Source organism: Silurus meridionalis, chromosome 4 (genome assembly GCF_014805685.1).
Source record: "Silurus meridionalis isolate SWU-2019-XX chromosome 4, ASM1480568v1, whole genome shotgun sequence".
Classification (NCBI taxonomy): Eukaryota; Metazoa; Chordata; class Actinopteri; order Siluriformes; family Siluridae; genus Silurus; species Silurus meridionalis.
In genome coordinates, this window is record NC_060887.1 from 17,473,913 (window position 1) to 17,501,879 (window position 27,967).

At 37.9% G+C, this 27,967-nt stretch overlaps 1 protein-coding gene across 2 annotated transcripts; it reads left to right on the forward strand.

Moving 5' to 3' along the window:
* Positions 1-6,302: 6,302 nt before the first annotated feature.
* Positions 6,303-27,575, forward strand: ankrd28b (ankyrin repeat domain 28b). Of its 2 annotated transcripts, none has more exons than XM_046847350.1 (28): positions 6,303-6,564; positions 14,351-14,434; positions 14,685-14,763; positions 14,873-14,943; positions 15,062-15,262; positions 15,373-15,460; positions 15,573-15,715; positions 16,429-16,641; positions 16,797-16,875; positions 17,399-17,513; positions 18,302-18,384; positions 18,699-18,762; positions 18,862-18,930; positions 19,234-19,374; positions 19,476-19,587; positions 19,666-19,713; positions 19,799-19,873; positions 21,384-21,585; positions 21,940-22,027; positions 22,519-22,636; positions 23,157-23,376; positions 23,507-23,594; positions 23,682-23,765; positions 24,013-24,158; positions 25,637-25,719; positions 26,355-26,437; positions 26,521-26,612; positions 26,712-27,575. In XM_046847350.1, the coding sequence occupies exons 1-28, from the start codon at positions 6,538-6,540 to the stop codon at positions 26,990-26,992; spliced, it is 3,177 nt and encodes a 1,058-aa protein (XP_046703306.1). In that variant the 5' UTR covers positions 6,303-6,537; the 3' UTR covers positions 26,993-27,575. The 2 variants fall into 2 exon arrangements, with proteins under 2 accessions (XP_046703306.1, XP_046703308.1); XM_046847352.1 differs by having other exon boundaries at positions 6,305-6,564; positions 19,687-19,713.
* Positions 27,576-27,967: the final 392 nt, after the last annotated feature.

Here is a 27,967-nt window from a genome sequence, read left to right on the forward strand (position 1 = left end):
ACATTGTATTTCACAGCAAACGCAATGATTATTAATATTGATGGAGGTGGTAATATAGGTTTTCGTTGATTGATTATCTATTGATAGGTTGCAACTTTGGCTGGTTTTAAAAGAGACTTTGGCTGGTTTTAAAAGGAAATGGCTGCTAGGTGTTTAGGAGTCGAAAGAGTCGACTCTTTTAGGTTAGCTGAGCCGAGTGGTCTGACTATGTGGAAAGATAAAACCTGCAATGATAAACTGCCCCTATGCTTCTGCTCGTACTTTTACCTCCACCTGTAGGATTTTCTCTACCCACCTCTGTGTGTGTGTGTGTGTGTGTGTGTGTGTGTGTGTGTGTGAGTGTATGTTTTCAATAACAATAGGTTACAAAATCAAAATAAAACCTAAAATCAACCAGGGTGCCATATCATGAAGCACAATAGCACATTGAAAACATGTGCAATAAATAAACCAGTTCCCAGCATTGTTCCTTGTTCCCAACCCACATCTCTCACTCATGCCTGACTGACCTGATAAATCTTATAGTAAGCACAACCGTCTTTGAAATTACAGATTCCTGGCATCAAAACAAACTGTCTGAACGCATGTTTATGAAAAAGGCATGCTTTCGTGTTGGTGAAAAAGAGCACATAATTACCTCATTGAGAACAGCTACCATGTAGAGTTACCTCAGAAAATCTTTGTGTACAGTGTCATTATCCGAAGGTACAACAAACCTTGTGACCCCTGTGTGTTAGGCTCTAACAGCACCTATCCTAACATGAGGGCCTGATCTTCATCAGAAGATAAATAAGGATTTCGAAACACAGGCGCCAAAAATGCCGTTTTATGTACTATATGTTATTGTATGAGTTTCTCAATGTAAAATAATATAATAATTCAGTTGCCCTTTAAATAGGTTTCTCGCTAGTTATCTATATTTATTTGTTGTAGCAGCTCCCTTTGATAGTGTTCTCTATTCCCTATTCGTGGTCTCTTTTTCTTCTTTTGTATTTATACATTATGTTGTATATACTGTATTATGTTTCTACTTTTTTTCATATATATATTTGCACGTTTTCTTTGCTGCTGTAACACAGACATTTCCCCTTATCTTATCTTATCTTATCTTATCTTATCTTATCTTATCTTATCTTATCTTATCTTATGTAGCTTTAACTTTTTGTAGGCTTTTCCTTGTTTGACTGTTTGGCACCAAAGAAATAAAATAATAAAATATGCTCTCATTGATTTCTGGCAAATATACAATACATGATTTAGTAAGACAATCAAAGTGGAACAACAGGAAGCTTTGCTTCATTTCAGCTTCAGGTCCTGAACTGAGTAGATCTTTTCTCACAATAATGTACATTAATCAATGCTTTTAAATAGAAACATTTACATATTTTGCTTTAATGGTATAATGTACCACTACAATAATGTACTACTATAATGTTTTTACATTTAAAATTATTACATTACAATACATTATTAATACATTCTTAGAGAATATCATATTTCTTATGAAATACACTACGGCAGAGATTTTTATCTCAGAATAGGATTCCCACTTTAGAAAGCAAGAACTGGCAACCATCCAGAGAGATAAAGCAGTTTCAATTAATTTGCACAGCAAAAAAAAGAAACAAATATATAAACGGCTACATTTATTTATCTTCATATCTTATATTGATTTACTCAAATTCATAAGCTTTTCAGTAGATTTAGATTCAGTCTAATCTAATCCTATATTGACAGATTTCACCTTTGGTTTTTTTTGTCTGACAGAACCTCAAGTCATGTATGCTTATATAATATTATTTTAGACAATGATCTTGAATAGTTTGACATGGTTTTGCCATTTTGTCCCTTGATTTATTTTTTATTTGATATAAATAATGTTTTGTTTATTTGTTCTTGTTTTATCTGATTAATATTATGCCACACAAGCAATGGAAAACACTGAAAAACAGTGTAAAATGAAATCATAAAATAAAGTCCATTTAAGATGCATTTTATTATGATGCTGGTAGATAAATAATAATCATCATCATCATCATCATCATCATAATAATAACAATAAGGAACACTCATAGAGCACAAAGAATTGTGCCAAAAAAATACTCAAGATAATATTTAATATATAAGATAAAATATTGATGGTTTGGTGAGCTCTGCAGGCTGATGCAGAAGTCCTGTTATATGGAGCAATAGATCCGAAAATATTTGTTTTAAAAATGTGTGCAGACAACTGTTTTATCAGACAATGAACGATAATAAGAGAAATTCCTAACTTTTTATTCTAGTTTCAAGTATTTTGTGTGGATTGTGAGTTGTTTGTTTTAAGCGTTCACTTGTGTTTTATGTCCTTGTTGGATCCCAGACCCAATACACACAAGAAGAATCTACTTGTTTTTCTCATATCTCAGCTAGTCATCTATGTTAGCATAAAAAAGTTCCAGGAGGAAACACTTTTCTGTACTCTGATTAAGCAGCACATCCTGGCAACCAAAGTGTTATTGATAACATTTAAATCATTAAATCGTGGCTCAGAAAAAAAGAATAGTTTTTCTTAGCAACAGAGAAAGAGAGAGAGAGAGAGAGAGAGAGAGAGAGAGAGAGAGAGAGAGAGAGAGAGAGAGAGAGCTCTACCCTCCTCATTTTGTTACACTTTGTGAATGGTATGTCATATTCAGATTTGCAGTTTGTGTATTTTATTAGATCAGTAACTGTTCGTATATAAAAAGTGATATTCAACTCAACTCAAGCTTTATTGTCATTCTTCCACATACACAGTATACAAAAGAATGACATGTCGTTACTACAGACCAAGACATAAATAAAAGGTAAACATTAAACATATTGGAGTTAAGGCGCAATAAATATAGATGTGATAAATGAGGTTAAAATGTAAGAAATGTAAGTGTAAAGTGCGAGTCCACAGTCAGAGGTGACAGTGTGCAAGTGTGCCATATCCAGTGTGCATGTTTTAGCAGAATGAGGGGATGTCTATAGAAAAGAGTAAACAGAAAAAGTCCCTAAATACAGATCATTCAAAAGACAGATATTAAAAAGACAGTAGCTAGATTTAACAGACTCAATCTAAGAAACCTAACAATTTGGATTAAATAAAAAATACAATATATCAATCATGATTTTTAGTTCTTTTTTATTTTATTTGCTGTAGCTTGAAGGGCTACAGTGTTTTCCTTGACAACATCAGCATTTGTGAAATTCTGGTAATGCAATATTTCAAGTCAAGTCAAGTTTATTTCTATAGCACTTTTCACAACAGACATTGTCTCAAAGCAGCTTTACAGAATTTTACAGTCAAGGTGAATGATGTGTATTTATCCCTGATGAGCAGCCATGGTGACTGTGGTAAGGAAAAACTCCCTTAGATGTTATGAGGAAGAAACCTTAGAGGAACCAGACTCAAAAGGGGAACCCAACCTCATTTGGGTGATATCAAGAGTGTGATTATAGTCTTTAAACAATACAGAACACTAAAGAGTAAAAACTAACTTGAGCACTGGAATGTAAAATTATGAGTCATGTTCTTTCTACTGTCTTATACAGTCATTTGAGCTTATGGGACCAGGAGATACCAAGCAACTTAAAAAAGACTCTATATTTGAGATCATCATATATCCAACACCAGCTTCTCCATGCCAGAACCTTTAAACACTCAAAGAGGTCCAATATCCAAACTCCACATGAGGTGGAATACAAATGGCACTGGTACCTCTCTAAATGGTTCGGGATGTTTGCGAGGTCGGCATCTACTTTAAAGGTCCATAATCTTCATGACGTGGGACGTGACTGGAGCTGGCACAACCTCAGGATGCCTCATGATGGGTAGAGAAGGAGAAGCAGTGGAGAGGAATTAGCGTAGCTGCTGTTCATGATATTAACAGCACAAGAGCATGTGATCAAATGTAGTGGAGCACAAGGTTATGATGTGATAAAATATCAATATATCACTTGGAGAGAATGCAAATGTGGTGTCTGAGTCATCATTAGCACTACAATATTTATCAGCACAAATAAAAAATAAACCTTAAATGTTCAGTATGAATAAATAGATTTTTATGTATTTGGCTCTTATTGTCAGATGTCTAAAACTTGACTTTAATATAAATGTATCATATTTGGGTGAATTCAGGTAACATGAGGTAAACTGAGAGACTGTAGCTGTTTAACCAAATGTACTTTATTCTTTAATTTATTATGCCTTTCCCTCATAATGTTACTATGAATGTGTAATAGTACTGCTTGATAGAAATAACCTGGCCTGCAGTTCCATCTGAAAAACTTTTGTATTTGCTAAACACTGAAGATATTTCGGTTTCAGATCAAAAGATAATTATGACACTTTCATTTCCTGATATTATGGGTTCAAACAAAAGGTGCCATGTTCTAAGCTGTGTAACACGTCTCAGTGTAAGTATCAGGAAAATATAGCTGAAAATCTGGTGTATTCACTACATATGCATCTTTTATGGAACTGTAATAACAGTCTTTTAATGATTGTAATTCATGCAACATCATGAAAAGGAATGTGGTCAGCATCAGACTGGAAATTAACCACAAAAACAAAGTGAAGTGACATATTCTATGACTAGGGTTTTTTATTTTTTTTTTTTTATTGTTTTGACAAACATTTTACACACATTTTTCTGAATATTAACATCCTATGATCTGCTGATGTAACAAAATAACCATACAGTTACTTCAAATCATTTATAATTGGTAAATATGCAATATTTTGAATGGGGGAACGGAAAGATATATATCAATGTAAATTATCTTGAAAATTATCTTGAATCTTGAAAATCTTAAAGCTCATGCAAGATTTTATTTGTAAGTGTTCATTAACAAAAATAATTCTGACGTAATTTGATGCGCCAATGATCTGAAACTTTATTTTTAATTAGTGTTTCCATTCTCACAAGTTCAGAACACACACACACACACACACACACACACATATATATATATATATATATATATATATATATATATATATATATATATATATATATATATATATATATATATCAGAATTTTACTGAACACTTGCAAATAAAATCTTGCGTGAGCTTTAAGCGCCACCTAGTGTTTACTGTGGATTTTTATCTGGAGCTTCCTTGTGTATTCTTCTAAAAAAAGAATGAGGTAGAAGCTTACTTAGTACCTTTCCTGGGGTGCTAACATTATCTTTTGCATGTATAACTTGTCCATATAAAGCATAAATGTGCATACATTGTACTATAGCTAGTGCACCAAGATGTAATCAGTTTTATTGCCCAGTGTAAAAAAGTTATCGCCCAATTTGGTGTATGTATTAAAGCTTCAAAGATACATTTACATTTCTAGGTGAGAAAAAAATACATACAAACATTATATACAAAACCTTTCGAAAAATTCACCATGGCTTTTCACTGAAAATGTGATGAGACTTAATTGAGACAATGAGACTTGTATGACAGTATCTGTAATTGTTCAATACGTGTGAATGTGTTTCTGAATTGTCCTTTCGTGTTTATAACGAGTTAGGTGAGGGAGGAGAATGCTGAGGATGGAGCTGCCAGGAAGGAGGAAAAGAGGAAGACCAAGGAGGAGGTTTATGGATGTGGTGAGGGAAGACATGCAGGTAGTTGGTTTGAAAGATACAGATGTAGAGGACAGAGTGGTATGGAGACGAATGATCCGCTGTGATGACCCCTAACAGGAGCAGCCGAAAGAAGAAGAAGAAGAAGAAGAAGAAGAAGAAGAAGAAGATGAGGATGAAATGCATTAAAAATGAGTATTATCCAAATGAAAAACTACAGATTACTATTTACTTTTTATACATATGATTATGAAGATAATCACATATTTAATCAAATATACTTTCATTCACACATATACCCATACAAGTATATTTACAAAACTATTATTTACAAGTATAGTTTTGTCTTCATGCTCTATGTTGAGTATTTGGTTTCACTAATTATAAACATACATTCGCATATATATGTGTGTGTGTGTGTGTGTGTGTGTGTGTGTGTGTGTGTGTGTGTTTCGGGGGTTTACATCTTATGAATAAAAACAATTTTAAAAACTACATATTCTACATAATTATGAAGGTAATCCGAGATCTGATCATATATTCTTTTATTCTAGTATTCTAGAATAGTATGTATAATATAATAATATAATAAAATGAAAAATAAAACAATTGATTTTACAGCTTATCAGTTTCCTAAATGTAAGCAGATCTCTTCCACGTTGTAAATGCCTCCACATTCTAAGAAGCGCCGCTGCCTGTTCTAACCAATCAGCCCCTTTCTTACTAGGTCTATAGAGTCCGCCTAGCCAATCAACGCTCGTGTTTTTGCTGCATCGTGTGGCGGTAATGTTATGGAGTTTTCTTACCCCTGTGCTTTAGTAGCTAACTAAAGGAAATGCTTGACCTGTTGGAAGTTTTAAAGTTACACGGATAGTCTTTATCAGCGAGGAGGAGTCGGAGAAAGAAGCTCTTATTTGCCTGAGAGCCACAGAGACCGTCGGAAAATGGTGGTTCTCAAAATCAGAGACCAGGTGAGTGATGCCTGAATAATTTAGCCAGCTAAGCTAGCTACCTACAGAGCCCCGCTAGCTAAAACATGGCACTGCATTGACTCCGCGGCGAAACTTATTTCTTCTGTAGCTTCGTCCTGTCCGAGGCTCATCGGTCCTCCGTGTCCTATTAAGGTTTATTGGGCGGTGTGATTGTAGAACTCGGTATGATGTAAATACGCGGTAAGGAGCTAACGTGGCTAAGTTAACGTGCTCCATGCGTAACTGGGTCGCCACCAGCCGGGCTAGCAATGCAGCTAGCTCGGCTATTTGTACGCAGGCCACGAGTCACGCGGTTTAGAAAGTGGAGTAAGTGTTTTAATTAATAGCTGGGAAATATAATAGTTGATGATCGCACTAGTATCTGTTAACATAGGGTTCGTCCAGCATGGATCATTCAGGGTTGAAGGTCTGATCTGTCAGACTAACATTAGCCTCACTCTCCTGTTCATCTCTTTGAACGTCCTGAAGCTGCTATGAGCTCTTGTACTCACTCACACATTGGTTTCTGGATCAGCGTGGATCTGTTTTTTCTTCTTCTAATCACACACTTTCAGCTTTGTGTACGATCTTATTCTCATGTGTAGCCATATATTTACTCGAAGCTGAATATGCACTCACTGGAACCTAATAATGCACTTAGGTAACATCTAGGCGCACTTTGTAGGTGAGCAGTTACTGACTGAAGACCATCTGTTGCCTACGCACAATTTCACCACCCCCTTCTACCCTGTTTAACACGAAACGTGTGTGGATGACTGTTGGTATGAGTGTATCAGGCATGTAAGTGATGTGAAAGTAGTTAAAGTTCCACTGGCATTGCTGGCTGGGGTGATGTGGTTTAAAAGTTTGCACAAAATAATAAAAAAAAAAAAAAAAGGTTTAATGTGTGACTTACAGGGTTCAAAGAGAGTTGCAACAGGACACGTTATGGAGTATAAAAAGGAACGAGAGAAGTGCATTTTCACAGTCAGCTATGAGGAACATCCTTCAGATAGACTAATCTTGAGCCATGGTTATGTGATCGCTTATCTGTGATCCGCAGATTCAAGATTCAAGATTAGAGATGAGTTTATTAGAGGAACAGCCCATGTAGGATGTTTTGGTGACAAGGTGAGGGAGGCGAGATTGAGATGGTTTGGACATGTGCAGAGGAGGGACATGAGTTATATTGGTAGGAGAATGCTGAGGATAGAGCTACCATGAAGGAGGAAAAGGGGAAAGCCAAGGAGGAGGTTCATGGATGTGGTGAGATAAGACATGCAGGTAGTTGGTGTGAAAGAGGCAGATGTAGAGGACAGGGGGGTATGGAGACGGATGATCCGCTGTGGTGACCCCTAATGGGAGCAGCCGAAAGAAGAAGAAGAGGTCCCGAGTTCACTATACAGCTAATAGCATACATGTAGTCCAACTGACTATCGTGCACAAGTCTTCACTTCCAGTCCTGCACAGTTACTTCAGTTTCTTTTTTTTTTGTTGCAACAACATTAAAATGCCTCATTTTAGCACTCATAAGTAGTGCTGTATCTACTGTTGTTTCACTACTGAGAATAAATATCCCTCAGGGATTAATAGTTATCTATCCATTGATTGGTCTGTCTGTTGTGGTTTACATTGATGGAAGCTATATTGGGGCGTGCTGACAGTGTGTTCCTGACAGCCGAAGGATAGTCAGCATCTTTATTCCTACAGTGATCTGTATTGTAGATGGACCTGATCAAATGGCCAGTAAGTGCAGGTACAGGCTAGATGGATACATAAACTGGCATCTTAGTAAATGTATATATCAACATCTATAAAGTGCGATAAACTACATAATAGAAAACATTGTGACATTAAATCACATTTGATTGAATCCAACATCAGGCACTGAATCAAATGGATTTAAATTTAAAAAGGTTACAGAATGATAGTATTTTTATTTTAAGGTAAATCTTTAAGTATAAGTAAACCCACCTTCCACTTTATTTAGCATAGCAGCACGTAAAACCATGTAGGTACATTTCAAAAACAAATGTTCAAACAAACATAGAATGGGAGATCAATGTGGTGTCACTGAGTTTGACTGTGGTGAGGATGTTGCTGGCACACAGACAGGTTTGTATATTTCTCTTCGGTTTTTCAAGTCTCGAGTTTATATGCAGAAAATAATGATAAATCTCAGAACCCACCAGTCAGTGAACTTACATTTACTCCCATTCTTAAGTTTACTGTGAACATTAAACAAAGCCCTTAAGCTGTATCTGAATAATTTAGTGCAATGGACATGACATAAAGTAAATAGAGTGTATATGCACAAAGGGTCGTTTATCAGTAGGCATCCCTTCTGCTGGCTCAGATCTTCACACTCTTCGGCACGGTTGTTCCTTTGTTTTCAGTTACATAGATCAATAACGATGAGAACGAATGGAGTAACTAGATCTTTTTTGTGTTTCGAAGCATCAAAGCTCAGCGTTGAATGCGCGCGTGTGTGTGTCTGTGTATACATGTGTATGTGTTTACACCAGACAGAGTACAATTGCAGCCTGAAGAGCCACCGAAGTGCCTTCACCATGGTGATAGTCATAGCTAGTGGAGCTCTTCCAAGGAGACAGAAACGTGATCGGAGCATTTGAAAAGGCACAAAGAGGAGGCGTATGTGGGAGAATTAGGGCTGTGTGTGACAAAACAGTGCTTTGTTTTAGCTTACCATGATCAGCCTGCACTAATGGAGCCTTTTCAAACGCTTGCTGATCTCAGCTGGAGCTTTGGCTGCATCTTCAGCCCTTTCTTAATAAATGGTATTAAAGACACGAATAAGGACGGCTTCTGTACAGTGTTGCATGCTGCATTTCATCATTGTGTTTTTTTTGTACTCTGTTATAATTCAAATCCACTTTACTTGACCTAGTTAATAAGTGTGGTGATGCGGTTGTGTTAAACCCACATGTTTATAAAATAAACAAATCATGTCAAATACAAGGAATAATTTACAGACACCCAAAGATCACACTGTGCTTTTTCCAAAACGGTTAACACAAAGTAGGAAAAACACAAGTGACGTTGCCTTGCTATTTCTTTTCCCTGGAAAGAAGAGGCAAAACCAGTTTGAGCATGATCTGCACACAGCGAGATCCATGAAGACCTGGTTTGCCAAGGTGGGGTATGGAAGAACTCAAGTGACCTGCACAGACCCCAGACCTCAACGCTGTGGTATTGAGTCAGAACACCTAATCCCCTAAAATCACTAATGCTTGTGGACCTGAATGTCAATTGTCACAACCACGTCCCAAGATTTAGAGAAAAGTCTTATCAGACGAATGGAGGTTGTTTTAACTGCAAAGAAGAATTAATTTTAGAATGAGATATTCAAAAAAGAACATAAGAGGCTAATTGTCAGCTGTCCACAAACTCTTGGTCATATAATATATTCAATTCTGAGCAGTACTTTTACATCTCTTCAGCTACACACGTATACTAGCAGGTAAGCGTTGTATACGTGTCATGCTTTTAATAAACTTTCCTAATAGCTAGAGTATTATATTTTAAAATTAATGGGAATGGCGTATATTACAATTTATTTTTGATGCTGAAAAAGTTTACTATTAATGCCAATACGATAAGGCCACTAAGATTGTTTATCAGTACGTGCAGTCTGACAAAGAATAGACAAGCAAAGAATGTGTGACAAATCTTCCTGTTCCTCTTACTCATAGCCTGCATATTTCTCATAACCTTCAAAGATCTGTACTGTAATAATGTATCTTAATAACAGTAAGTCCACACTAAGAATAGATAGTATTTCCATCATTAATGTAATTCTGCTAACAGTTATTAAGGCTGTGGAGAGCAAGTCACAGGCGGGTTAATTTCGGAGGCCAATGTGTCATCCGTCTTCAGAGATTAGCATCAGCCAATGTGTTTTTTTATTAATGGGAATTTGCAGTGAAGTGGCTTTTTTTTGTTGTTGTTGTTTAAGTTATCTGGCGTTCGTGCGGAAATCCTGTCCAGCAAGCTCTTTAAATAGCCCAGTTTTAAAAGAAAATGTCTTCTGTGAAGAGAAAAAGAACTTGTTTGTGTAAAAGAAAGCTTGGTATTTCCACCTTCGTGTCAGAGGCTACTGCTGCTGCTGCTGCTTCAGCGGCTGTGTTGTTACTTTACTTTTAACAAAACACACTGGCATCCTTAATAAAATATACTGAATGTATCGAACAATTGCTACAGTTATGCGCTGGCTAACAGCTAAGCATTCAGGTCATATCAGAGACACGATGACGGAACGAGAGAAAAAAAAACCCCAAAGGGAGCGTTCTATCTAGTGCATGCCACAGCTGATAAAAACTGGTGTTTATCACAGAGCTATCTATTCGCATTTTTTGTTGCTGCACATGCCTAATGACTTGTGACTTGACTGATACAATTGTACAGAGTGTTGAGGAATAAAAATAAAGGCTCTTACACAAGCACTGTCATGGTGCATGTTTGCAAAGGCTTGTTTATTGTTAAATATTAGCATCGGTTTGTTGGTTTGGTCCTGCTTTCTATTCCTACACGTCTGTCCTGGAGTTAATTATTATCCCAATCTCATAATGTGATGTTCCATATTAAACAAACAGAACGGCTAGAATGCTATTATCGAAAATGATTACGAATGATTTTACTTTGTTTTGAGGGGAAAATAGATGTTAGTAGTAAGTGGGGCCCAAAGGCAAGCAGTACACATGTTATTTGACAATAATGAATCCCTCCATTCTGGATTGAGATTTCAGTTTTTTCTTATTTTACTCATTCACGCGTTCAGCAGACTACAAAGCCGTACCCTGCTGGTGAAAAGCTGGGCCGTTTGCTGACATGATCACAGCTTTGTGAGACCAGTGTGCTCATCCATGCATTTGAGTGATCAGTGTTGCTGCGTCAGTGCTGTGTTTGCAGAAGTTGGCTGACTGTACAACCTGCTTCCGTGATAATCAAGAAGTTGTTGGCAGGAACAACTATTGTGCGTTCTGCCAGTACCACTTAGGCTAGTGCCTCTTAATTACAGTATTGTTTTTGTGGTCTATCAGATGAGCTTGCTGACATACAACTTTAAAGATGAACTAGTGTTTCTAACCGTTTTTGTTGGGGACAAATATAGGACAAGTATATAGGACAAATATATCTTTATCTATCTATCTATCTATCTATCTATCTATCTATCTAGATAGATAGATAGATAGATAGATAGATAGATAGATAGATAGATAGATAGATGGCTGCATTACAGTTCTTTAAAGGTTTATGTCACTCTCTCTTTTGTGTTTATCTTCACATGTACAGCTGTTTCTACCATTTAACTTTGAGTTACTAACATGTTGTTACCTCTATACTCCTGGTTAAGATCATGGGGGCTTCAGAGCTCATCTTTGGAAAACCAGGCATGAAGCAGTAACATACTTCAGATGGGATTCCAGGCCATAAAATGCACATGTTCACAAACTTATTCAGACCCAGGGGCAATTTATCTTGTGCATGTTTTTGGGAGGTTGGAAGACTGGAGAACCACAGACAGGGTGAACATGCTAAACTCTACACAATAAACCAAGCAAAGGACCAAAGCCAAACCAAACAAGGAATAAGAGGCTGTAAGGTGTTACTTTGACTTTGCCTTACCCTCTATATCACACCACCCCCTATTGGACTGTTTCTGCATTTAGTTTTTATCAACAAATGAGTTTGGTGTAATGCATGTCTGTGTTAAAAGTTCTACACTGTTCCTGGACATACAAAAGTCTGTGGATGCCTCACCACTACATGTATGGTTCTTCTAGTAGGTGCCTCGAATTTCGGATGCATACAGTTGTATACATTTTGTTTTTGTTGTAAAATTACATTTTCCCTTCACTGATACTAAGGAGCTCAAACATTAGAGACATTGTTTGCCAGGGTAAAAGTTGTTCTAAAGCTGAATCCAACCCCACTGAACTCCTCAGGGATGACGCCGCACCTTCTCTCTTGGTGTCTTAGGTATCTGACCTGATTATTGCTCATGTAACCGAATGGGCGAATCTTTAAAGCAGTGCACCAAAATCCAGTGGAAAGTCTTGCCAGAAGAGTGGAAGGAACCACTTTGTGTTAGATGGTCAGGTGTCTATATATTTTTGAGCATATGAATGATGATGAATCCACAGTACTTCAGGGATATGTATAGAATGAATAAGCGTTTTCTCTGCTTTAGGATGGATCATGAAGTGCACTGAGCACACTGCATTTGCCCTGGTGCTAGCAGAACTCCTCTACGATATCTAGATTTAGAATAAATCCTGTTGCCTTAAGAAATATTGTCTCTCATGCAGGAGCAAAAAGTGCTGATCAAAAAGGAAGTGCAGAGGAACGGATCGAGATCGATGTTTTAGGCTCCCAAGTGAGCAGTGTGTGAATGAACTTTTCCTAGCGAATCCGTCAAGTTCATGTTACAAACAGACTGCGACAGCTAAAAGAATGTCTGGTGTGTCATCACATATCACCGTCAATGAGAAAATAGTATTGATTTTTAAATCACATTTATCTAGCAGTTGTATTTTGGCACTGAAAATGCCGTGTGTGGTTACTGTAACCTGGAATACTCCCGTTGGCTAAACAGGCAGCGGATTGAGCTGCGTTTATAATAAATGTAGACCCACAAGGCAAGACACCCAGCATCTATTTTAACAGTTCAGTTCAGTAGATAGGCTGATGCATTCTGACCGAATTTATTTCACCAGACATGTTGGTCATATGTTATTTCTATTAATGCACCTAGTATGATAGCTGAGTATACCAGAGTGGAGCTGTGCAGCAATTTATAATGCGGCACATTTAATGATACATTTTTATGATTCTTTATTGTTCAGGAGTTAAGGAGATGGTAAATCTTTAACAGCTCCATTCACTCTGTGGTTTTTGTATTTTTTTTTTTTATTATTATTATTTTGTATTTTTTACAGATTATACCTAGGCAGTAGTCTAGTGGTTAGGATATGGCGCTCTCACCGGTGCGGCCTGGGTTCGATCCCCGGTCAGGGAACCAACCCCAGCCACTCTTGGTGCCGGTCCCAAGCCCGGATAAATGGGAAGGGTTGCGTTAGGAAGGGCATCCAGCGTAAAAACGTGCCAAATCAAACATGTGGAGGATCTGCTGTGGCGACCCCTAACGGGAGAAGCCGAAAGAAAGTTTATACCCAGGCAGTAGTCAATATACCCAAATGCCCTGCCCAAATTTCACTGTTTCAATGTTCAATGTTTTCTTCCTGGTATGGCACATGAGGAACACGAAGAGAAAGCTAACTATTTCGAGTTCACAAGTTGAAATTGAGTTCATGTCTTTTGCAATAATGTGATTCATTAGTATCAGTCATTTGACAGGAAAAAAAAAGGGAGTAATGCCTGTAAAGGACAACATTTTTGCCTTCCATAATCCTGCATCGAAATCAAGTGATCGTCCCAGCCTGAAACATCACAAACATTTAGTGTTTACAAAAAGCTCAGTGGAAAAATCATTCAACACGGTTCTTGACACATTTCGTCTAAATCATGTTAAGGAGCCATCTGATTTCTGTTTGTTTTTCTTGACATTGCTTTTTTAATTAATTGTGGGGTTGTTTTTTTTATTTTTTATTTATTTATTTATTTGAGTACTCTGATCAGAGTATTGTTGTTTAAATGTAAACAGCAACATTTGCAGTAAATGCTTTTTCCATAAATGCTTTAAAGATTGATGTATAAATAAACAAATAACTCTGCGAATTTACACTTTTTTTTTTTTTTTTTCTAGCCGCCCCTGCTAAAAGCTATTTTCAACGTTGACCCTGATGAAGTACGCTCCCTTATATTTAAGAAAGAGGATGTAAATGTACAGGTAAGGTTTTAGTCTTTGGAATTCTTTTAATAGGACATTTCTTCACAAAACCCTTGTTTTGAGAAAATTGGATGACAAAAAAAAGAAATACGATAAAATAAGCACATCGGTTCTTTTTAATGTTCCAGTCAAAATTATTTGTTTTATTTATTTATTTAGACGTTTGGTTGCTTAGAACTTTTGGGCATTTCTGCTTTTATTTTTTATTTTTGCAAAGTGGAGTCACTCAGTGTCTTCCTGTATACTGTAGGATAATGAGAAGAGGACTCCCCTTCATGCTGCTGCCTACCTAGGAGACGCTGAAATCATAGAGCTCCTGATTTTATCAGGTGTGTGCAAGCTAATTTTGCTCTGATAAAGGAGATACAAAGACTGTATATTAGTCCCATGATCCCACTTATGTTTAGTTTGTTACAGTAAATGGTTGTCTTTCTGTAGGGGCCAGAGTAAATGCCAAAGACAATAAGTGGTTGACTCCTCTGCATCGAGCAGTAGCCTCATGCAGTGAGGTAAAGCTTTCTGCAAATTTCACTCCAGTTTCTGTATCTAGTGCACAGCACAAAATGCACACTGGACCTCCTGCATTAACACGAGCTGCTGTGTGTTTCCTTCATGTTTACTTTGCAGGAGGCAGTGCAGGTGCTGTTGAAGCACTCTGCTGACGTGAACGCACGGGATAAAAACTGGCAGACGCCACTGCACGTAGCCGCGGCCAACAAAGCAGTGCGCTGTGCTGAGGCGCTGGTGCCTCTGCTGAGCAACGTGAATGTGTCAGACCGAGCGGGCCGCACTGCGCTGCACCATGCTGCCTTCAGTGGCCATCTTGAGGTCAGTGCACATTTTCCTGATATGACTTTCAGTTTTTTTTCCCCCATTGGAAATCTTCAGTGCATATAATATAACTAGAGTGTAGATATGTCATAGATTTTTCCTTTCAGATGGTAAGATTACTGCTGTCCAGAGGTGCGAACATTAACGCGTTTGACAAAAAAGACCGGCGAGCGATCCACTGGGCCGCATACATGGGTAAGATTCTGTCTTTTCTACAACCTCTTTTGATCTCGTGTTAGATTTACAAATTCCATACAGTATAAAGTTTTGCACCGTGATGCGAAATTTCTTTCTCTGTCCATTTCAGGTCATTTGGAGGTGGTGAAGCTGTTAGTGTCTCATGGTGCCGAGGTGACATGTAAAGATAAGAAGGCCTATACACCTCTGCATGCAGCAGCCTCTAGTGGGATGATTAGCGTGGTCAAATACTTGTTAGACCTGGGAGTGGATGTGAGTCTCCTGACTTTACAGTACATAGAAAATATGAATAGCTATAGGATGATGCTACTAAAAAAAAAAAACCCATGGTTCATCATTAGGTTGGTTAACATGTATAGAGTCCAACAGTCTGCTTGTTTAAATTGATGGTAAAGAGTGTTTGGTAACTGCAGCATCCTGCCTGTAATGCTATTGATTTCACTTGTAGAATTGGCATAGGAGTGTTGCAATATCTTCAGGGTTTGCCATTTTCACACTGGAACACTAAAAGCGCAATAGTGAGCATTAAACTCGACATTTTTCAGCTAATTAACGTTCAGGCTCCAAATTATATGAACAAACTTTTTGATTCAGAAATGAGTCACAAACAAATTGTCCATGCATATAGCCACCAGGACTAGTAGAAGATCATCATGCTGTAGATGGCTTTTTGCATTACATTACTATTTGTGTGTGATTTTAAAGTGTGGTTATAAAGTGCAAACTCCAGATGTCAACCCCAAAGGAGGTTTTTAAAAATAATAAAAAAGAAAAACGATTAAAAAAAAAATACTATTGAATTTACATGTGGTAGGTTATACTCTATGTAAAGTTTACAGATCTGTGTTACAACCTGGGTGTGTGTCCTGTTGTTTCAAAATATTTCATACATTTTAAAATGGGTCATTGGATTTTTTTTTTGTACAATTTCTTTTAATTGTTCTCACTGAATTTGCTGTCTGTAGATCAATGAGCCAAATGCATACGGGAACACACCACTGCATGTGGCCTGCTATAATGGACAGGATGTGGTGGTGAACGAGCTCATTGAATGCGGGGCCAACGTCAACCAGGTGAACGAGAAGGGGTTCGCGCCGCTTCACTTTACGGCTGCCTCGCGGCACGGTGCGCTCTGTCTCGAACTGCTCGTAGGGAACGGAGCCGACGTCAACATCAAGGTCAGAAGCTTGCACAGACTACGCTTTTCTGATATCATGCATGCCAAAGCCTGTCTTACTGTACTCTGTAATTTTTACTTTACAAGGTCTGATCACATGGAATTACAATGAGCAAATTTCAGTTCTGTCTAACAGATTTATTTTAATTTTTTTAGAGCAAAGACGGGAAGACTCCCTTGCACATGACTGCAATTCACGGGAGATTCTCTCGATCACAAGCAATCATTCAAAATGGTGGGTAATTAATAATCCATAAAAACATTTTTCTTATGACTATCTTGAAATCCAGGTTTGATGTATGATGTGTCTTCAATTAGACACATGTATGCTTATATCACATGTATGCACCCCGATGCAATCTTTTTTGTTTTCGCTCATCCACCTAAAGGTTTGAGTGCTGAGATACATTTCTTCTTACCACAGTTGTGAAGAGTAATTATTCAAATTACTGTACACTACCTGTCTACTCATACTGATCTGGTCATTCGTTCTAAATGCTTTCATCAGCACACAGGGATTCAACCACAGACACTCTGCTCTAATGATGTTTTTTTGTTTGCTTTTTCATTATTTAGTTTAAACCATAGAGACTGTTGTGGTTGAAGATCCCAGGAGATCAGTGGATTTTGAAAATGGTTTCTGGTGTATAAAGTGTTTCAACACAGGGTTTATTGCTCATTCAAAATTTTGTTTTCGGTAGATGTGTTCCCTTGTCCATTCACAAAATACCGAGTTGTCTTTGTGGTTTCATGTGCAGGTGCTGCAATAGACTGTGAAGATAAAAACGGCAACACACCCCTACACATTGCAGCACGATATGGACACGAGCTCCTCATCAACACTCTCATTACCAATGGAGCCGACACCTCAAAGTGAGTGGGTCCTCTCAGCCCTTTACCACTGCTCCTGTTCCAAAGCCGGTCATATTAGGCCCTGTTTGAACCAAGCTGTATGTTTCCAGGGTGTAAGGGTGTTTTCCTGTTGATCTGCACTGTGAGCACGATGCATGTAAATAGATGAATCTAGGGTGAATCTGAAAACACACTTCAACCGTATGTGTTATGCAGTTACCTAATCAGCCAATCTTATGGTAGCAGTGAAAAGCAAAATATCATTCAGATACAGGTCAAGAGCTTCAAAGAATGTTTACATTAAACTTCAGAATAAACATAATCTCTGTGATTTTGATTGATGCAAGATTGTTGGTACTGTTGTGTGTAAAAATCCCAGGAATTAGCACTTATAGAATTGGTCAAACCAGCCAGTTTGGCATTAACAATCATGCCACAGTTGTAATTACTGATATTTACTATGTAGGTCCACATAATATGACTATACTACTATTACTACATATATTATTCTGTTTATTTGTAATTTCCTCCCATTTTTAGAACGCAGTTAGTTTGCATATGTTGATATAAGTAACAAAATATTTTAACGTTTACTTTACGTCCTGGCTTCTTTCGTCTTTCTTTTTGTGACATCAAATATATATATTAAAAAAAAAAGCCTTATTTTTAATTTTCTTTTCTTCCTGGCCCTCCCATTCTTACAGAAATTAAACACAAAGATTCCAACATGTAGCAGTGAAATTAAACATGATTGCATGAATGTATAATATCCACTATTTATTTATTTTGGGTCATTTCTTGTTTTGTAGACGGGGTGTCCATGGCATGTTTCCTCTGCATTTAGCCGCACTTAGTGGCTTTTCCGACTGCTGCCGTAAACTGCTGTCCTCTGGTAAATTGTTTCTCCAATAATTTAGTCCACCAACTCAAGTTAATTCCACCCTAGCTTTGTAAATTTAACACAAAATAGTTGATGCCTAGAAAGTCTCAGTTTAGTTAATGTGATATTAATGTTAACATGATTAACAGCTATAATAAGTTACAGTTTAAGAACTCATTTAAAACGCTTGGCTTACGATATATAAACCCTAGCTCTATCTAACAGTGTTAGTTTTTGGGATCCACTCCAGCATACTTTGCATCTCTGCATTAGTCTCTCATGTAGGTTTCGTTGTCAGTGCACCAACTTCTTTCCCTCTTTCTCAGGCTTTGATATAGACACTCCTGATGATTTTGGAAGGACATGTTTACATGCTGCCGCAGCTGGAGGGTCAGAGTTTTTACCGTTTTCTTCTTTCTGAAGGATGTGTAGCTTTGAAACATTTTGGGAGCTTGCATTATTAATGCAAACTTGAATTTATCTCTACAGGAATCTGGATTGTCTCAATCTTCTCCTCAATACAGGGGCGGATTTCAACAAGAAGGACAGTTTTGGGAGGTGAGAATTTTTTTTCTGGTCCCAACTGTCTAGATTATCTACCAAGGTGTATTTTGTAACTTTGTAACAGGCGGAGTGTATAGATCATGCTCCCTGTCATGTTCCTTTCCTTTTTTTTCCATGTAAAGTCACCATTAAATGCTTACTGTTTGCCTGATGTCTCACATATGAGAGTTTGTACTGTCTTCTATAAAAGTGCTGAGCATCTCGTAAAAGTTACTAAAAGAATATTCATGATAATCATAATCAAAACTCTCTTCATAATACGGTTGTTTTTACTTTTACATCCCATGTATTTCCCAGGACGCCTTTGCACTATGCAGCTGCAAACTGTAACTATCAGTGCCTATTTGCTATGGTGGGTTCAGGAGCCAGCGTGAATGACCTGGACAAAAGGGGCTGCACGCCTCTGCACTATGCTGCTGCTTCTGACTCTGATGGAAAGTGAGTTACTGGATTTGTTTCTGAGGAGCAGCACATATCTTTTAACAGCATGTCTTTGTATTTAGATTTTGGTGTATATATAATAAATTTGTTCCTGCTAGGTGCCTGGAATATTTGCTGAGGAATGACGCTAACCCAGGGATCCGAGACAATCAGGGTTATAATGCAGTGCACTACGCATCTGCATATGGACACCGGCTGTGTCTCGAGCTGGTAAGACTGATCTTTGATATCAAAAAGAACATTGTGGATCTAAATGCAGCTTCTTTTTATTTCTTTATTTTTTAAAAGATGTTTTTTTGTTTCTTTCAGATTGCAAGTGAAACCCCTTTAGATGTTGTGAGTACTAGTTATCGCGTTTCTGTAAAATGTATTGACATTTACTTTAAACGTATTTAAAGAACCTATCACATTTGTCTGCTAGCTAATGGAGACCTCGGGGACTGATATCCTCAATGATTCTGATGTTCGAGCTCCAGTTAGTCCACTTCATCTCTCTGTAAGTACATATGTGGAAATGTAATAGTATCCTATATCTAAAGAGGGAAACAAACTGCAGATCTGCCAACCTTCACACATTTCATTATAACATTGCATTTACATGTTATCTTAAGTATACACCAGTCTGGATTATCACACAGTTATAATCCTAAAGGGCATAACTCTTTCAATCAGCAGAAGAGGAGCTGATTCACATTGAAGCAGGAATTTTTGAGTATTTGATCTGTGTTTTCAATACTCGGATATTAAACGTGACTTCATGGAACCTTCCTGTATTTCATAGGATGACTCTCTTGCGTGTCCAGTTGCCTTGAATTTTTTTTTTTTTTACCTCTTTGAGAATTGCACTGAAGCATACACACCTCACTTTCATTGAGGTGAACAGTGAATGTTTTAGGTGTATTAAGATGAATTAAAAATATCCAATAAAGCAGTGGTCCCCAACCCCCAGGCCGCACAGAAAGAATACATAACTTACATTATTTTCGTTTTATTTATTATCTGATTCTGAACGATGTTTTATTTTAGAAAATTACCGGATTCTCTCCGTCACATCTGTCTATGACTCACTCTTGATGCATGTCTTACCTCCATCCGCTACCTTCTTAAAGGGTCTGCTTCGGCCGCTAACACATAATACATTAGCGATAAATTGAAACCCCCAAGCGAGCAAAATGAACAAAAAACAACACAGTGGATTCACGTTTTTTATTATTATATTTATAAAATACCAGTTTATATGCCGGTCGTATCATTTTATTTTGTTTTATTTATCCCCCACACGTTGAAGGCCGATCCGTGAAAATATTGTCTGACATTAAACCGGTCCGTGGCACAAAAAATGTTGGGGACCGCTGCTATAAAGTCTACCAATTAATTGTTTGACTTGGCCAACATTTAAAAAGTTATAATCAGGTGATTATTTTTTAATGATTGGCCAAAATGTTAGCTACTAAAAAATCCAAAATCCGGCAAAACAGCACTTCATGTTTTCAGTAGCCAAAAAGCTGGTAATTTGACCTGATAATGGATAAAATAGAGATACAGAGAAACCATATTTACGACTTTACAAAAAATCCTAAGGATCATAGTTATTCAATGTAATAGTCAACGTTTCATGTCTTGCTTCATGTGAGATGGTGTGTGTGTTTGTGTAAAAGAACGGAGAGTGTGTTTATATGGATTACTGATTATTCTCTCTATATGATTAGCAGCTCTGATACTTTTCCCACTTGTTCCTAGTGCTCTTGTTTGTATTACTACATTTGCTGTATACTTTGTCGCTGCTGATTTAGAGATTTTTTTGTTTGAATTGTATTCGTGTAATCATATTTCTTATTGCATGTAAATGATTTCAATTCTAATTAGAATACTTTATTTATCCCCTAGGGAAATTTCCTGTGTCAGGTCACTCAATGTGTACAAAAATATTGGTGCTGTTATTTAATGTATTCAAATATGCATAATATTTAATGTTAGAGTCTTATGCTTGTGCTGTTTCTCCTCAGGCATATCACGGGCATCACCAGGCCCTGGAGGTGCTCGTGCAGTCTCTGCTGGATCTGGATGTGAGGACTGCGCAGGGCCACACACCGCTTGACCTAGCTGCTTTCAAAGGCCACGTGGAGTGTGTGGATGTTCTTATCAATCAAGGAGCCTCCATCCTTGTGAAGGACTATACTCACAAACGCACTCCTATCCACGCAGCAGGTATTCATCGAGATTCATCTTCATTTTTCCAGTACATTGGAAGGGATTGCATTAGACAGACCGAGACCAGCGTTTGTGTGTTTAGCAGATTATAATGAATTTATCACTTTTAGTTTGGAAGACGTTTTGCTAAGACTGGCATAAGAGATAATTAGTTGAATAACAATAAGCCAGCACTGTTAACAAAGTGAATCAACATTATCTACACATTATGACAGGACTCACTGTAATTGGGTAGAGATTACATCTGAAGTGCAAATAAACTGAGTTTAGCCTACAAGTAAACAGTTTGTTTTGAATCTGCAATCAGTATGATCTTATGTAAACATAACCACTGTGTTCTTCTTTTTGCAGCCACAAACGGCCATTCTGACTGTCTGCGTTTATTGATTGGAAATGCTGACATACAGAGTGCAGTTGACATTCAGGATGGGAATGGGCAGTAAGTTATTCGTTTAGTTTTTTTTTTCTTGTCAAATTACGGTGCAATCTATGATGAGATATTACAGTTATGTTACAGTAACAAGATTTCTTTTTGTCTGGAGGGATTCTGATGCAGTTATTCAAGCTCTAAACTGCATTCAATACAGGCTTTGAGCTGCTTATCAAACAACATATTTTCTCTCTGAAAGGGCAGATCATCTTTGAAAAAAGTTCAGCGATTGTTCATTAGAATGTGGTACACAATAGATGTTTTTGAGCCTTGCAGGTGCAGTTGAGCATAAAAGACTATAGTCATAGCGAAGTGATCAAAACACAAGTATTGCCACAGTGACTAGAAAAATGCGTCAATAGAAAGTTATTACATAACCCACTGGGCGGAAAGTGCTCTACAATCCCAGTGTAAACAAGAGTGAATCTAAGCTAATCTGTCGGATTTGAGAAGCCCTGTCTGTGATCTTACTGTATTTTTTGTTGTTGTTTTTTTTTCAGGACACCTCTGATGCTGGCTGTGTTAAGTGGTCATACAGACTGTGTGTATTCTTTGCTTAATAAAGGAGCCAATGTAGAAGCCAAAGACAAGTGGGGCCGCACTGCTTTACACAGAGGGGTAAATTCTCTCTTTGTTGACACACATACTCATCAAACAAGGGCTACATTTCCCGTATAAGGAAGTCTTTCAGATACATCAATAGTTTCTGTTTTGCATTTCTGTAGGCAACAGCGACACAGTATCTCTTAAGTAATATTTCTATCTGTAACTGGTATGCAGTTTTTTTATTACTTAGACATTTCTAGTTGAGTTCAGGACTTGTTTTTTTTTTTTTTTTTTTTTGCACAGTTTAATTGAATTTGCCTGCAATCCTTTCTATTAATTTATTTTGTAAAATAGAATAAAAGACAGGTAGCCTAATTTAAACCAGCAGACCTTGGCCAGACAGTTAGATTAGTATCCACTGTAAAGGTTTCATATTTGACCAATTATTGAAAGCAGTAGACATAATGAAGACTATGCAAAGCTTTCCTTTGACTTCATATTTAAATCTGTATTTGTAACCATTGTAGGTTAAATTTCTGGTTTTGCAATCATTTTATTCTTGAATTTATGAGTGTATTTTTGGCATATCCAGGCAGTGACTGGGCATGAAGAGTGTGTGGAGGCCTTGTTGCAGCACAATGCCAATTTCATGGTGCGAGACTGTAGAGGGCGCTCTCCTGTACATTTGGCTGCTGCCTGTGGCCACGTGGGGGTTTTGGGTGGTCTACTCCATGCAGCTCAGTCTTTGGATTCCGTCCCTGTCATCACAGACCAGCAGGGATACACACCTCTCCATTGGGCCTGTTATAATGGTGAGTACAGAAATACACAGATTTCTCTCACACAATAATGACAAGGTTATGTAATATTTTATCAGTGCAAATGGGTCTGTCGTTTGGGCCATATGTCAGTTCTTTCTCTGTCATCTATTGTTCTTTCTAGGCCATGACACGTGCGTTGAAGTGCTGCTGGAACAGGAGCTGTTTCACAAGGCAGACGGGAACTCCTTCAGCCCGCTCCATTGTGCTGTGTAAGTCTAAACATTGGTGATGTGGATTAGGCAAAAGATTAAGAACTCACTCACTAATACGAAGCTCAATGGCATTTTTAATTGTAGGATAAATGACAATGAGGGAGCAGCAGAAATGTTGATTGACACGCTGGGTCCTATGATCGTCAGTGCTGCCGACTCTAAAAACAGGCAAGACGGCAAATAGTTCATGGTCGCTTCTTTTTTATATATGACATTATTATAGCATAATATTCTCCTTCCGTTCCTAAGCCTACATTCACGACTTGCAACCCTTTTCTAAGCCTAAACCATTTTTGCATGACTGAATTAAATTGAATCAGTGTTAACTCGGACCCTCATACGGCACCATAACATCAAGGACATGTATAGTAAAACAAACTAATTCTGGCTGCATTTATTGTGCTACATTTATTAGGACTCCACTACATGCTGCCGCATTCACTGATCACGTGGAGTGTCTGCAACTTCTGCTAGCCCACAACGCCCAGGTGAATTGTGTCGACTCTGGTGGCAAAACCCCACTCATGATGGCTGCTGAAAACGGACAAACAAACGCAGTGGGTAAGGCATCCCTAAAGCAGAAACTGTCTGTTCTTTTTTTTGTCTTGAAATCCAGTGAGTGGAATGAATGGTTTGTAAAGTGGAAACAGCAGCATTTCTATTGGATTAGACCTGGCGCTCAAACACAGGTGTTCCAGAGAACATGACATCTGACTTTTGGCCAGTCTGCATGTGATGGTCAGGGGTGCACAGACTTTTGGCCATATGGTGTACATCTGTGGGTTGGAAGTTATGATTTATATGTAGTCATTTGAAATGATTTATCTTATAGACATGTCTTTTTTTTTTTTTTTTTTTGGAATTACAGCAAATAGTTATTAAAAGCCTTTTCAACACCAGTATGAAGAAATTGGTTATGAAATGTTCTATTTGGCAAAATTTTTAGTAAACTCAGCAATCGTTATTACCATGTTTATTGCTTCACAAAAAAGAAGCTGTCACAACTTCCAATTTTGTCACTTTTCTCAGAACCACACACCACAAAGTCCCACCTACTGTGTGTGTTTGGCACCTCTGTTGAAATTAAAATGTAAATGTTTTATAGTTATGGGGTGAGAGAGTCCAATCACAAATAAAATAATTGCTATTATATATATTTTTTTTCAGTATGACTGAATCAGACCACTTTAAACAAAAAAATAATCTAATGGATTTTTGCATGTCAAGTTTGCTATTGAATTTGACGTCCAGCGACCAGGCATAACATTATGACCAGGGAAGTGAAGAACACTGATCTTTTAGTGGGTGGGAAACATTGGGCAGCTACTGAAAATTTTGTCCTCAAAATCTTTGTGTTAGAAGCAGGACAAATGGGCAAGCGTAAGGATTTGAGCAAGTATGACAAGGACCAAATTGTGATGGCTAGACGACTGTGTCAGAGCATCTCCAAAACTGCAGCTCTCGGTCAAAAGTGGTCCAAAGGAAGAAATAGTGGTGAACTGGCTACAGGGTCATGGGTGGCGGAGGCTCATTGATGCACGTGGGGAGCGAAGGCTGGATGAGCTCCTGTAGCTCAAATTGCTGAACCTAATTCTGTTAAGAGCTGCAGCTATCAATTATTTTAGTAATTGTATTCCATCGCTTAATCAAATAATCTGATAAGAAGTACTTGTACTTTTTAAAGAGGAATACTAAACATCCAAGAGAAAATAAAATAAAATAAAATGAACAAGCAATTTGTTTCCTTCATATAAATTTGTATATTTTTATCATTGAAATGCATTCAAGAATATCTGTAAAAACTGACCCCATTTAGTGGATTTAATGGAAAAATACAAATATAAAAATCTTTTACATTTTCGGGACCAACACAATATTTAGCAGGTGGTCATAATGTTATGCCTGATGTGTATATCGAAGATTATTTGTGGTCAGAAATTAACAGAATTATTAACACCTTCATTTGAACCAAGTCCTGACTTGTAATGTATACATGGAAATGTTTATATAATTCACTGTATCTTGTCTTTCTGTGTCAGAGCTGTTAGTGAGCAGTGCAAAAGCAGACCTGACCTTGCAGGATTCCAATAAAAACACTGCACTACACCTGGCCTGCAGTAAGGTTAGTCACACACACAAACGCGCACAAGAATTTATCACTTTTATTTCATTCAAAAATGATGCAGTGTATGTCCATTTAGATTTGCTATAAAGATGCAGAGTATGCAGAAGGAGTAGCAAGTGTATGGAACGATGGAGCCTTTTTTTTTTTTTTTTTTTTTTTTTTTTTTTTTTAATAAGATTATAAAATGTTAGTAGTGATTTTCACATTCTCGTGTGCTTCATGATTGAGCTTCACCCAGTAAGCTTTTCTTGAATTTCCCAAATTGAACGAGTTTAAGGGCATTGTGGCTTATAGATGATTAGAGGGTAAATTCAGTATATTGAGAACTGTGTGCAAAGAGAAATAAACATCATAGAATCGTGTTTTTTCAGGCAGTTATTAGCTTAGTTCATGTAGGGTATCAAACGGAATATGTGCAAACAAAAATCTGATCATGATTTCAGTGAAGCAGTTATTAGATCCCCAAGGTTAAGTAAACAATAATAGTAGTAAAGAATTATAGATATTCTTTAGCTTTTAGATATTACATACACAAAATAAATATTCCAGTATGTATACACATAGCCCTGTCAGTAATATGCATATAGTACACAACCCTTTTGTGGATATCATTTAATTCTTCTCCTCTGTAGGGACATGAGACCAGTGCCTTGTTGATTTTAGAGAAGATCACAGACCGAAATCTCATCAACTCCACCAACGCGGCTTTACAAACGTATGTATGACTCTTGTTACGACAGCTTGTTACAGAGTGAACTTCATAGCACAGTGTATGACTTTGAATCATTCTGTGTGTAGGCCGCTGCACGTGGCTGCCAGAAATGGGCTAACGGTTGTGGTACAGGAGTTGCTAGCCAAGGGTGCAAGCGTGCTAGCTGTTGATGAAAACGGTAACCGGTGTTTGTGAAAGAAGCATATTAGAGATTTCATAGCGTTTTGATTTGTGTGTACAATGTAATAATACTGGTAAATAAATCTCCCTTTTCTAGGTTACACACCTGCCCTGGCCTGTGCCCCAAACAAAGACGTGGCAGATTGCCTGGCTCTCATCCTAGCCACCATGATGCCTGTATCACCCAGCAGTGGTACAGTGCCCAGCCTGCCATTCAGTACCCTCAACCATTACACTAGCCCAGCCAAGAGCGCCACATTTGACAGCTTGCCCATGCTGCGCAGCGGACACAGCACCTACTGCACCTTCAACAGCATTGGGCAGCACAGCTTTTACAAAGACGATGAGCTCAATGACTCCGACTCTGAGACGTACTGAGAGAGTGAGGAAGAGATGTTGCATCCTGTCCTTAATCACCTGGAGGCAGCCTAGTCCTAGCAGCTGGCCACTGCACTGAGCCTTAAGTCTCTCAACCATCCGCCACACACACACACATACACACACACACACACACACACACATACTCTTTGAAACACTTGTAAAGGCCCAGCAGCCCCCAGCCCTTCTCTCAATCTGCCTCAATCTCAACCAGCACCTTTTCAGCAGATACCTCAGCGTCCTTCTGCTTCTTTCGTCCAACGTCTTGCCTCCAAATTGCTCTGGACAGCCGGATCAGCCGAGCGACCTCCCTACATGGCAATAAAGCATAACAAATCAGCCCGGGGACCAATGTTTTGTAGATGTAGTTTGAAACTGATTCCTTTTCTCTTACGGGATTAAGCTCTTTTTCAACTGGTTTTGGAAAAAAACGAGGGCAGGTTTTAAATTGTCCCATGAGAAGAAGACACGGCTGATTGTGAAGCTTTCAAAGAGATCTCTCGCGCACACTTGATTCCACAATTGCTACTTTGCATAGGGGGAAACAGATGATTTATTTTTAAAAAAACAGAATTTTACTACATGTCTATGTCTTATGTGCTTCTGAGTGGGGGGGTGGGGGGACCATAGCAATTTCTTCTATTTTCAAATCACAGAGCCAGTGGAGAAAAAATAAATATTAGCATTACAATGCTAATGGCGTTGGGCATGAAGTGCAAGCTAAACATTACTGTCTCCTTAAAAAAATAAATTATTCTTTTTACCTGTTGTATTTATTTTTAGTTTCCACATTTCATCATCTTGTGCCTTCACATCTTGCTGTGTGGATGCAGGAAAGTAGGGGCAGTTTGGAGAACAAAAACTATGATGCACAAATGAAACACTGTTTATATTATAAACTAAAAGCACTGAAACTGAACTGTAAGCAAACATCTCCCAGCATGCTTTGCTCTGAATGAAGAACACTGTGTAAAC

Excerpts from the sequence above, each read along its gene's own strand:
- ankrd28b (XM_046847350.1), top strand. The coding sequence starts at position 6,538 with ATGGTGGTTCTCAAAATCAGAGACCAG. Across the intron at positions 19,588-19,665 it reads ACCGGCTGTGTCTCGAGCTG|ATGTTTTTTTGTTTCTTTCA; the intron begins GTAAGACTGATC and ends ATTTTTTAAAAG. Across the intron at positions 21,586-21,939 it reads CACTCCTATCCACGCAGCAG|CCACAAACGGCCATTCTGAC; the intron begins GTATTCATCGAG and ends TTCTTTTTGCAG.